General features: G+C 39.3%; 1 protein-coding gene across 2 annotated transcripts; it reads right to left on the bottom strand.

Moving 5' to 3' along the window:
* Positions 1–407: 407 nt before the first annotated feature.
* Positions 408–13,245, bottom strand: MTG2 (mitochondrial ribosome associated GTPase 2). Of its 2 annotated transcripts, none has more exons than XM_039497882.1 (7): positions 13,113–13,245; positions 11,900–12,112; positions 9,062–9,209; positions 4,922–5,037; positions 3,370–3,588; positions 1,405–1,543; positions 408–987 (listed from the first exon to the last, which is right to left on the bottom strand). In XM_039497882.1, the coding sequence occupies exons 2-7, from the start codon at positions 12,104–12,106 to the stop codon at positions 593–595; spliced, it is 1,224 nt and encodes a 407-aa protein (XP_039353816.1). In that variant the 5' UTR covers positions 12,107–12,112; positions 13,113–13,245; the 3' UTR covers positions 408–592. The 2 variants fall into 2 exon arrangements, with proteins under 2 accessions (XP_039353816.1, XP_039353815.1); XM_039497881.1 differs by lacking the exon at positions 13,113–13,245 and adding an exon at positions 12,295–12,529.
* Between the last annotated feature and the right edge of the window lie 3 nt (positions 13,246–13,248).

Raw genomic sequence — 13,248 nt, 5'->3', positions numbered from 1 at the left:
CCAAAAAAATTGTCTAATATAACCTACTGTATACCAGAATTTGTAAGCTAGTTTCCCTAGGTGACAGGCCAATTTGTTACGCACATCACCACTACAAGTCTCAAGCTTTTTCCAACAAAATTTAAAGGCCTCAAAAATAAGAGATGTTTATAGTTCAATTTGTTTGGTGCAGTAATCAAGAACAAATCTACAGCGTGTTGTGTCCTGTGCCCCATGCTTCTCGCACACATACATCATAAGAACAGCCATACTGGGTCAGACCAAAGGTCCATCCAGCCCAGTATCCTGTCTTCCACCAGTGGCCAATGCCAGGTGCCCCAGAGGGAATGAACAGAACAGGTAATCAAGTGATCCATTCCCTGTCTCCCATTCCCAGTTTCTGGCAAACAGAGGCTGAGGATACCATCCCTGCCCATTCTGGCTAAAAGCCATTGATGGACCTATCCTCCATTATCTAGTTATTTTTGAACTCTGTTATAGTCTTGGCCTTCACAACATCCTCTGGCAGAGAGTTCCACAGGTTGAACATCCTGCGATAAACGATGTTGTTTTCCTCCTCCATTCAGCCTAGGGCTCACGGGAGCACCGGTTCCTACCATTTGACTGGGTTTTGTCTACGTGATTGTTCAGTATTTACATAAGCATCATACAAATCTCTTAGGTGCAACAATAATGCCTCCAGATTGTCTCCTGTCAATGCAGATAGTGGGATGACTCTCTGCTCCACTCGCTCCTTAAGAAGTAATAAGTTAGCCTTCGACTGAGGAAGATCAATCTTATTCCCAATTACAGCATGAGGTCTCTTCGACAACCCCTCTTCATACTGCTCCAGTTCATATTTTAAGTCTTGGAGCTGAATCCATGGCTCAGACACAGACAGATCCACCACAAATAAGAGAAAGCGGCAGTGTTCTATGTGCCTCAGAAAGGCCAATCCAAGGCCCCTGTTTAGATGAGCTCCTCTTATTATACCAGGAACATCAGCAACTATAAATGAGAGAGAACCGAATGTGAACACAACATGTTTAACTTAAAAAGAGGTTCTATTTGTCTGTCTGTCAGTCTAGCTATTTATATAGCTCCCTTTCAATGTAGTCTCTAAGAAGGCATTGCATGAGTTTGTCTGTCTCCTGCAGCCCTGAAAAAAAATCAAGTAATTTTACCAGAGACGCTGAATTCAGCTCAGAAGTCTGAGGTCAAAAGTATATACATGAAATATAATACAAGGTTTAAAATCTATTTCACATTTACATCAGGTTTGTAGTTCCCTAGAACTAGTAAGCTCCTAGAGAGTCATTTTTACAGTTTTATTTTACTGTCTCAAGCAGGGACATAAAGGGAGACAATCAGATGTCTCAACTAAAAGTAGTAATTATTATATAAACAAAATCTTGTAACACATACCTGCCACTTGTTCATAGTCCTGGTAGTGAACAATGCCTACATGTGGATTTAAGGTTGTGAACGGGTAGGGAGCCACTGCAGGCTTTGCATTGGAGATTGCTCGCAAAAGTGATGACTTCCCAGCATTGGGGAATCCCACCTGGAACACAAATATTCAACAAGGCCACAATTCCAGATTAACCAAAATAAAGAGAAAGAGAAAGGGGGGGGGGGATTACTTGCAAATATATATCAATGATTCTTTAGTAGTTCTCATAACTCAGAGACCTGTACAGCCATTTATGCACAAATGCATCAGTTTTGCATGCTCACATCTAAAGATATCTGGGTGCCCCATTTTTCTCTATTTTTAAGTTTTCCATTATATCATTAAAATATGAGCTTTCCATACAAGCATGAACAAGTCTTACTCATAACCTGCATTTATTACTTTAAAAGACCCATCTCCGGTGGGTCAACCACTTGTCAGGTATGTATTTATTTTCAAATTCCAAAAAATAGTGACCATACATTATAAAATCTACTTGATTCTGACATAAGGCTTGTCATTTTTAACATGGACAGGATTTTCCACGCCATGGATATTGGTGGACCTATCATACATCTGACTACTAGGAGTAATTATCACCCATGGGCCTTCCCCAGAATCAATCATCTCATTTGGACTGTAAGGTAACAGAACTACAATATGCTCTGTGGGTAAACTAACATTATTCTCTTTATTCTTCTATTGCAGAATCTCTCTGAGGCTAGTTTCCCCCTCACTCCTAAAGCCTACATCTTGAAATACTTTCCTAGGCAGTCTATGCTTGCTGGGAGGAATGGCCTTAGAACAGCTTTAGGATATCCTGTCTGATACAGACAAGTGTGCGCAGAGTCAAAAGCACTTACATGAAACTGAATCACATTTTCCAGCCTGCTGGGGATAATCATTCTGAACAACTGCCATAATAAGTATAGTAGAGATCTGGACACTCATGGATTCACCTTGTCAATTTAAGCCCCGATAATGCTCCTATTAAAAGTCAGTGGCAAAATTCCCATTGGCTTCTATGGGCACAAGCTAGGACTCAAAATGCTGGATTAAGTGCTGCCAATTTAAGACCCAGAGTAGATTGCCCAGGCTAAGATACAGCTAAGTTTATTGAACCAGCCATGCTGGTTCATTTCTTTTTCTTTACAAAGCTCTTCTGGGCCAGACAAATGTTGCAAGATACATGCACTGTATGTACTGTTGTAAAATAAGGGTTTGTTCAACAGCTCCAACTATAAATTGACTTAGCATTAGCATACCATTCAAACATAAATACTAAGGCAAAATTTACATATCTGAACCCTATACAAAGTTTAAAACCAATAACAATGCAAAGTAAAGACAGACTGAAAGGTGATTATGTTTTTGTTAAAAAGGGATGTTATTTAAGAGCCATAAGTGTTCCTTGATGGTTTCTAGTTGTAACATGCTGTCTCAGTGCATGTCATCATGTCTCCCAGAAACTGCTTGTCCAATTACTTTAAAAGCAGCATACAAAAGTTCTCCTTCAGTGGCAGAAGCCCTTAAGTGCCAAAGATTGGGGGTTTGATCCCTGATGATAACTTGGCTGCCTGTATACATTCAAGCCCTCTGTTATGTCGAGACATATTCTAAAGAGACATTTATGGGAGACTGTTTTATTATTGCAATTATTATTGAAGCCTGTACCTTGTTTCCTGTTGATTTGGCATGAAGCCTTTTACCAAATAGATATGGCATCAAGTTATATATAAAGCAGTAGCAAAAAAGTGACAGAAGGGCAAATCACTCAGGATACTCCTCTCCTAAGTAATCATTGACATTCATCTCCCACACAAACTTGCCGAGAGAACAACAAAATATAACAAAGCAACATTCTCTCGTCAGCTAGTCAAGTGACATCCTGGAAGTGTATACCAAAGGTTAATAAAACAAAAAAAGGCAATACCCACCAGCCCTGCATGTGCCATAGTCTTGAGCTCCAGATGGAGGACTCTTTCCTGACCTGATTCTCCTAGAGTAGCTGTCATTGGTGCTCGATTCTCATTGGACAGAAAGAACCGGTTACCCTTCCCTCCAGTTCCTCCATAAGCGGCAACATATTCTTCGCCATGCTGCGCAAGATCAGCCACAATTTTCCCATCCGCCTTAACTAGAGTGCCTAAAGGAACCTTGAAAAGAGAGATAGTCCTAAGCAAAAACAAACTATGGAAGTTCAAATACTTAACAGTACTATTCAGCTGTTCCCAGCGGCTGTGGATGTTTTCAGGGTCTAGCTAACACCACAACCCTCCATCTCCCAAGCTGGATGAAAGTGTGAAAAGAGTCATTAGGACCCAGATCTAGCAGGAGAGGCCAAATAAGCACTCTCACTCTAGACCCAAACAGCACTGACAAACTGTTTAAATGTTGGACATTTAGAACTTTAATGGTACCATATTTTTTTTTTTTGGCCTTTTTGTGTTCCCAGTCCCAGGTATCACAAAGTGGTGGTGAACCAATTCAAGATACTAACATAAGCAGATTAGGGATCATACTGGGTAGCTAAAAAGCAAGGTAAGAATGATTTATATTTTAAAACAAATTAAAAAAAATAAGGAAGCTGCAACAGACATATAAGCAGACAGGGAATTTGTTTAATAAAAAAACCTGAACCAACGTGATGCATTACTATTACCACCTTGCTGGGGTGTGCATGCGCGTGTGTGGTTTGTCTGGGTTTTGTCTTCCTCTCTACTTGAAAAGTGCTTACCTGATTTTGGGCATGACCACAAATAAATTATCATCAATACATAAAGTCACACCCCAACCACTGATAGCTCCAAAACAGACTCTGCTGGTTGACTTTATGGATAACACTAAATACAGGTATAAAGCTTAGGGCCATATCTACCGTAGGCAAAAAAGGTGCTTTTTAATGTGTTAGCTAGTGTATTAAAGTCTTAGTGGAGACAAGGCAAGTTATAGTTTTAAATATAGTAGCTGGTCAACGTAAACCCTAGCTTATTAAAAAGATATATCTTTCTTTCTAGAAAAGACAAGGCTTAGAAGCAAGGAAAGCCTCCCTTAATTTGTGCTAATAAACCATACGATAAAGGGCGAAATCTGTTCTCACATGGGATCTGCAGACAAACTGTCAGAACAAACAACATTGCTAGAATATATAGTCATGAGCTTGGAAAGCATAGTAGGGATTGGCATCAAAATGGACATGTCCCAAGTTGTGTGTGTGATTGCACTGCCTAAATGAATTCTAGAAGCGAGTATTTGTTTTAGCGAGATGCAGCATGCTCTTTCAGAGAGGTTCTGGTGTGTGAACAAGGAGAACAAAGCGGTTTGGTCATGCCTGTGTGTGAACTAGCCCAGATGCTATGAACACTCACTTTGACTAGTCCCACTAGGACTACTCACATGCATAAAGTTACTCACACAGGTAAGCTTTTGCAGGACTGAGGCCTGAATTCTCACATAAAACTTTCTAAGTAGTCAGCAACAGTATCTTACTTTAATATATGTGTATCCACCATTGGCTCCGTAACAGTTTTTGCTTCTCCCTCTTTCTCCATCAAAACCTCGATATAATGGGAGGACTGAAGCCAGTGATTTGATTTGCTGGTCAGCTATAAAGCAAAACACACACTTTAAAAACATTCTTATGTTAAAAGAAAAACAGTAGAATTATCTTTTGACCACTTTATCCTTTTCAGTGTAGCACAGACAGAAGTATTCCATCAGCTAGTGTGAGAGTCCAAGGGAGGTATATTATGTCAATTCTATTAAAGTAAAACTCCACCGTTTTATTTATATGCTTGTTTATAAAGTATAGCAACAATGGAAGTTGCCCATCCAAAGCTCTGTAAACCCACTACAAAACAAATTTCTTAACCAATAAAGAACATTTCACAGTAATCAATCCATTGCTAGTCACTGAGTTCACAATGTGAGGACTAATAAAATCAATTTAAATTTCTCCCTTTGACAAGTTACTGTGTTTTTAAAGGTTTCAGAGTAGTTTTTAAAATGTTTCACAAAGAGTCTGGACTTTTTTTTTTTTTAAATCATGCCACACAAGCTGTGATCTTATCAAGCTGTCTCTTATTCTGTTTATACAGGACCCATCACAATGGAGTCTACTCTAATACAACTAATAATAATCTCACAAGCTATCCTGGATCAGAATTGTTCTGTAGAAGACAAGGAAACTTCCAAGAAACATCCAAACCACTCTCCAAAGTAGTGCTGGCACTATATAGGTGCTATGTATTATTATCCAGTTGAAGGGAATCCCTTCTTAATCAGTAGTGATGAAACAGTAACTCAATAGGATACTAATGTAGAATGTGTAATTGGAATTGTTGCCTTTTGGAGGAGTACTAAAATCAGATCTTGATCACTTGCGGTCATTAGAAAGCACAGTATTAATGTTGGCCAAATTCCAATTTGCAAAATTACATTCTCTCTCATTGTAGTCTTCCTACAGCCCAGCCTCAATGGGATTTGGAATTCCTCACTGCCTGTTTTATGTTGTGTAGTGTTGATGAGTTCTTTAAAAAAAAAAAAAGTTTTATTTCACAACAGAAGTGGAGACGTCTGTGATGGATGAAGTTACTGTTGTCAATGTAGTTTGTAAAACTCTTGAGATGCTTCAGAATGCAACATGCCATAGAAGTGTAAGGATGAAAGGAAGTATTGTAATGTGACTAAACACTAAAAAAAAAGTTTTGTTTTAAAATTGCTAAAAAAGTATTTTTAAGCTTAAATATCAAACTTTAAAAAAACCGATTCTTTACAAGCACCAGAAGGGAACGTCAAAGACTTAATATTTGATTTATTCTACAGCCTTCCAGTGCCAATACTGGTGCACACGGTGGAAACTAGTTTCTTCCATTTCCCTCTGCCATTTGTTGCTGCTTCCATCTGCTTTATGGTGTTAACATTGAGTGTTCTGCCCTCCCTGCCAAGGATTCTTCTTAAGGTTTCTCTTGGGCACTCTCATTTCCTCAAATCAGTTGGTATCCACTTGACAGCTTCGCTTCATAGGGGAATCTGTGTTGGTATCTGGAGTACATGCCCCAAATATATCCAAACACTTCCTTCTGATTCTGGTGGGAACGAGCAGCTGATTAGTGATTTCTCAGATCTCTTTGCTGTGGACGAAGTCTTTTCAACCAACCCCCAGAATCTTTCATAGGCACTTATTTTTAAAGGTGTCCAGTTTTCTATTTAATGTTTGATAGAAAATGTAAGCTCTTCAGCTCCTGGAGCCAAGTTAGTGCTGAGACTGAGAATTTTCAATTCAAATCTAGTTTTCTTCTGATGTTCTAGATCTTTGATTTCTACACATTGTCGAGGTTAGTAAATGCTGTCGAGGCCTTTCCTGGAGGTCACTTCCTTCCTGTGGACTCTATTGGACAATATGCTGCTGCCTAGGTAGGTGAACTATTTTCTACTTTCTTGATGGCTTTTGCCTTCTAATGTGATGTTACTATTTGACTTCTGGTTTCATGGAAGTTTTAGCATAACTAATTTTGAACCCTGGTAGTCTGCTATTTTTCCCAGGTTGTCTATCTTTGTAACTTCTCATGCGTTTCATTCAGTAGCGAAATATTATCAGCAAAGTCTAAGTCTTCTAGACACTTGCCATCTACCCATGCTATATCAGTGTGTGTTGCTAATACACTTCTTCTTTATCCAGTCTCTGGCTATGCCAAACAAGAGAGGTGATAAAATGCAGCCCTGTTTCATGCCATGATGAACGACTCTGTTATCTGGCTATTCAACCTTACAGAGCATTTTGCACAGCTACACATGGCCTTGATGTTGACAGCTTTAGCTGGGACTCCATAGGACTGAGGAATATTCTACAATGTATGCCCCCCCACTCCCCCTCAAGGCTATCAAATGCCTTTTGAAAAAAAATCAAAAACTGATAAGGGGAGAACTTGCCATTCTATTCATTCTTCTAAGAGGATTAGTAGTGAGTATCTGATCAACACAGGATCTCTTGGGCCTTAGTTCTGCCTGTTCTTCTAAACTTTGCATCCACTGCTGCTTCATCCTGGGTAGTGTCACAGCCGCCTTCCCCTACAATAGAGAGTAGCATAACTCCTCTCTAGTTGTTAAAGTCAGTATGATGACACTTTTGGGGGTATTATGACAATGATTCCATGTTTCTGCTGGTCCCAAGGGATCTCTTTTCCCCAAACTTCATTAAATTATTCTGAACTTAACTTTGAATGAAATGCAAATTATTAAGATACAGATTGGAAATTAAGCAGGAAGGTTTGTTTTCCTCTTTCAATCTATGAATAAAAACGAGGTGAGAGAGGATGAGCTCTACTACTTCTAAAATCTTGAAAGACACGGTGACCAAAAACAACCACTTCAACTCACTAACTCCAGATACTTCCTTTTTTAAATAAATCAATTAGTTTTAAATGCAAAACCTGTTTTGATTAACTTCCTTTTTTCCTTATGTATCTAGCAAATTTCAGGTAGTTTTATTTAACTAATCAAAAACAAATGTTCAAATACTGTTTTTGTGCATTTTTAAATGAATTCTAATTTCCATCCAAATGCAATTTGACACAAATCATAAATAAAAAAGGAATCTAGTAAATAAATGTCATTTTCAATTTTTATCATAAAAAGAGTTAAAAATGAATCTTAATAAATGTATGTTAAGCTATATAATTGCTTAAATAAATGTGTATAGATATAGTATATCCTGCTGGTTAGCAAAAAGAAGTACCCAATTTAGTGTCAAGGCTATATTTAGTTACAAATCAATATGTTTAATGTTTAGCAGACAATCAGAATAAACCTTTCTTTAGGAAAATAACTACAAAGTACAAACGCAAAACAAGTTTAAAATCACCGATTTAAATCAACCTAGGGAAATTCTGTTTTGAGTGTTCCACAATGTTATGCCAATTAGTAGTTTCAAGTCTGTTTTAAAGGTCATACACTATATCCATTTTTAAGTGTGTATTTTATTCTTCTCAGATTCTTACACCACTCTTATTCATATTGTAGTACCTGAGAGTCTTCCAGAAGTATATTAAGAAACATGACTAGCATCTGTCATATTTGTTCTTTTTCTCCTCCAAGAGGTTATGTTAGATTTTTTTAGTATTTATCTAGCTTACACTTTTGTAGCATTTTATCTTTGCTGTGCCACACATTTTTATTACTAAAGGCAAGGTCAAAGAAGCGCACCTGGAATGTGTGTGTTTAGTTCTATAAAGAATAAATGTTGGCTTTACTCCCTGCGTCAGGAGCAATCTGTGTCAGTGTGGGAAGATGACAGAGTACTTTAGCATTTTCCGAGGAATATGCTATGAGATATTAAAAAGGCATTAGATTTTCAAATCAGTTTGACCTAAAGTATTTTCTAGCTAGATCATGTAAGAATATCAGTGTCATTCACATCCCCTTTGCAGTGGCTATCCTTGGAAGTATTGCAAAGAACAGATGGAGTGAAGAAAAAGAAAAACGTTTTCCTATCATATATATTTATTAGTTCTATCACTCAAACTCAGTTTGTGGAAAGACATCAAAAATACCTTAAAACAAAAGGACAATATTTAACAAGCCATCCCGTAATCTGTGGTATACAGGACAAAAAGAATATGCAACTTTTACCTTTCAAAATAACATGGCCCCCATCTCCTCCGTTTCCACCATCAGGACCTCCAAACTCTTTTCTAGGCTCACTGTGAAAAGAGTTAATACCCTCTCCTCCGCGGCCTCCAATCACATACACTCTTCGATGATCTACAAAATATCGGGTCTGCAATGGAGAGATGGTTTCATAATATTTCACTAAACTGTAGAGAAATCATATCAGACCTCTGTTTCAACAACCTGAAGGTTTCTACAAAACATAGCTATCTTTAAACGCCAGGAATTCCAATTTCCATTTGAAAATCAAAACCTATAGCATAGCTACAGTTCAGACATCAACCAAAGAAAGCCTATTAACCTAGCAATTATCTTGAAGGATGTACACAGAATCACACATGTTAAGAAACCCTTAAAACACAAACATCTAACATACATCTTTGAGTTTCCACTGGCAAAGAATTCCAGAGAGAAGATGCTCAAAGATCATCCTCCCTAACTACGTATATTAGGAAACTATTAAAATGATAATGAACATCTACTGAAAAAAGAAAAAACGGATGAGGTAATATCTGGACCAACTTCTGAAGGTGAAAGAGACAAGATCTGAAGCTTACACAGACCTCTTCTTCCACTGAAAGAAGGAGAAAACTCAGTAACCTAGGTAGTTGGCAGTACATGGGAAATTTTTAAAAGGCCAGTCTAAGCATATTTAAAAGTCTGTATGCTCCATACTGACTACATTTACAGAATTTCCAGCCTCTGCTCTGACCTGGAATTTGTAAGAACTTTTCCAACAGAGTAGGAAAAACTGAAGGCATTTTGTGCATAGAGTCCAAAAAGAGTGCAGTGAACTATGGATGATACAAGGAAAATATGTGGGTCTCAGCAGCACTAGGATATAAAAATAGCAAGCTGTAATAATATTGTAAAGATGAAACTGTTCTCTGGCACAAGCTAGTGGAGACTGAACCTCAATATTTGGCATTAGACTTCTGCAATAATAAGCAGCTAAACTCCTTACTGCTTATCTGAAATATTTGAACCTCAAGCCTACAAACCTGGGCTGGAAAGTTACATGAGACTCTCTGAAGAGAGCCTCTGGACAGAGACTGAATCTTTCTTATATGATTGTACAGAAGCTAGCACAATCCTGATTTGGAAGTTCTGTGTACTTTTGCAATACAAATAGTATCACCTAGCACTTTAGTTCTACTCATCAGCACAAAATGGAAGGAATGAGGCATTCAAACATTTGAGAAATGAGTAGATTTGGTTCTTATACAGTACATGAGCTAAAGTTTGCATAATGGATGAAGGGGAGGGCTATTTTCTGGTATCAGTTCACTACTCCCTACTCCAATGATGCTATTCTTCATGTAAACTTCAATCTTCATTTAATAAGACAGAACAGTCCGATGTTCCAACACATCAAGAATTTAAGAAAAGGTCTTTCTTGGGAACGAAGCAGGGTGGGGATCACTAAATACTTCCCATAGGCAGTGGTACAATGGTTAAAGCAGGAGACAGTGTGAAGAGTCTTAGATTCTTAGAGTCCAAGTCTGCCACTGATTTATTGCATTACCTTGGGCAAGTCATTTTAACTTCTCTATGTACAATAGGGTTAATTATACTTATCCACCAACCTTTGGAAAATTTTCTGGAGATCCTCAGATGAAAAGTGCTATAAAAGTATTGGCATGTATATAGGTATTTTCTTGTGTGTCAAGACGTAGAGAAAAGTTTACTTACAAATAGTAATACAAGAATCTAGTAACATGTCAAGGGACTTTACAACCAGGTGGAGAATGGCAGATATTTTTTAAAATATTTAAATAGCTTGAGTGGTGAAAAATTGTTACTAGTAAAGTGACACACAAGCACCTGAGAAAAATCCAATTCTTCAATAACCAAAATTCCTTTTGCACAGTCACCAGTACAGCAGAACCTCAGCATTACGAACACCAGAGTTATGAACTGATCGATTAACCACATAGCATACTTCCCGTTCCAAATGAGGTATCAGGCAGCAGCAGACACAAAATAAATAAAATAAAAAGCAAACATAATAAACTAATAACAAAAATACAGGGAAAGTTTAAAAAAAGATTTGTCCAGGAAACTATTTCTCTGCTTGTGTCATTTAAATTAAGATGGTTAAAAGCAGAATTTTTCTTCTGCATAGTAAAGTTTCAAAGCTCTATTAAGTCTATTGTAAACTTTTGAAAGAACAACCAAAATGTTTTGTTCAGAGTTATGAACAACCTCCATTCTTGAGGGGTTTGTAACGCTGAGGTTCTATCATAAAAATGTGACCATTGCTAAAAAGCCTCCTTTTTCAAATGTAGTTAGCACCACCAAATGGCAAAATTGCAAACTGCTGTTTTAAAATTAACCAGATGCAATTATTGCTTATTATAAAAAAAGAATTCATTTCCCTGCAGCTGAAATATAGAACCAAAAGGAAGCACCTGTTGTAAAACTAGGCAAATATCTAGATGAGTTAATGTACCCCCTGGAAGACCTCTGAGCACCCCCAGGGGTACATGTACCCCTGGTTGAGAACCACTGCTCTACAGTGAAGCAACTCCTATAGCTAATACTACCACTGAAGTCATCATGAATAAAGTTCACTGTGAACTGAGATTTTTATTACATGAAATACTTATTTACAACTATTTTTTCCACTATTCAAAAAGTTAATTATATTTAATAAAAATATTTCCTTATAATGTCAATGGTAAGTGGGGGAATATACACAAAACACTCATCTCTGGGAGTGGTGTATTCATTTAGCATACAGCAAGTTCTTTGAACATATAGTAGGTTAGCCATTCTGAATTTTAGTTTAGACTTTACCAGCTTCTTTTCTGATATTGCTCTTTTTTGTTTCAGCCGTTGATTTTTTGCACACTTTGCACAGCTTGTGGAAAGACTCCTCTGCCAGCTCTTAAACTGCTGCTGCAATAAGCAAATCTGTATATGTGGTGAATATGCAGGTCTCCATTGCCGTAAGCGGTCCAACAAAGCCCATGTTCTTGATGACAAGATTTTAGATCCCAGCATATCCACCTAGAAAGTGAAAATTATAGACAAAGGAACACCACTAACTAAAATTTACCTTTGTGGCTCTAGAAACAACTGTTTCACATGCAAATCAAGAGAGCAAAAAATCAGTTTACATAACGAAACACATAATGTGTTAGAAACACAAGGTCCAAGGATTGATAAATATTTAACAAATATTTTCTTACTCAAATCGCTGTAATATCCTTCTGAGAGTCAGACACCAAACACATATACCACCCCTAAACTGATTTCCCATCACTAATGCCTGTGCACATGCATTCATTACTGCACGGCTGTTCAAAAGCATGGACTATATATAATATGCAGACCCTCTAGTGCAGTGGGTCTCAAACTTTTGTACTGGTGACCCCTTTCACAAAAAAGCAGCTGAGTGTGACCCCCCCCACACACACACACATTAAAAACACCTTTAAATATATTTAACACCATTATAAATGCTGGAAGAAAAGCGGGGTTTGGGGTGGAGGCTGACAGCTTGTGACCCCCCCACCATGTAATTACCTCACAACCCCCTGAGGGGTCCCAACCCCAACCCCCAGTTTGAGAACCCCACTCTATTTACTCAGCAGCAGAGAGCCAGCCCCTGCACCCCCTCTGCCGCCCCAGAGCCCCCCCACTGCCCCAGAGCCCCCTCCACCCGAGCCAGCCCCTGCACCCCCACTGCCCCAGAGCCCCTCTGCCCCGAGCCAGCCCCTGCACCCCCGCTACCCCAGAGCCCCTCTGCCCCAGAGCCAGCCCTTACGCCTCCCACCGCCTCCGAGCCAGCCCCTGCTGCCCCCGAGCCAGCCCCTGCACCTCCCACCGCCCCAGAGCCCGCCCCTGCGGCCCCCGAGCCCCCACCCCCCCAGCCCCCCCCAGCGCCCCCTCTGCCGCCCCAGAGCCCCCGCCACCTGAGCCAGCCCCCGCTACCCCAGCGCCCCCGCCGCCCCAGAGCCAGCTCCATCCTCTCTTCCCCAAACCCAAACCCCCCCACAGTACCCACCAACCGCGAGGAACTTTCCTGTGATGGACCCGCCCACTAATATCACGTTTTCTTGGACGCAGAGGTCACGAGCTCACGCAAATTACGCCATCGCCCCTCAGTTTGGCGCACGCGCAGTTCTCTCCCCTTCCTTCCC

This window comes from Mauremys reevesii, linkage group 13 (assembly GCF_016161935.1).
Source record: "Mauremys reevesii isolate NIE-2019 linkage group 13, ASM1616193v1, whole genome shotgun sequence".
In the NCBI taxonomy this organism is placed as follows: Eukaryota; Metazoa; Chordata; order Testudines; family Geoemydidae; genus Mauremys; species Mauremys reevesii.
The sequence above is the reverse complement of the archived record's forward strand: the minus strand, read 5'-3'. Positions and strand labels throughout refer to the sequence as shown.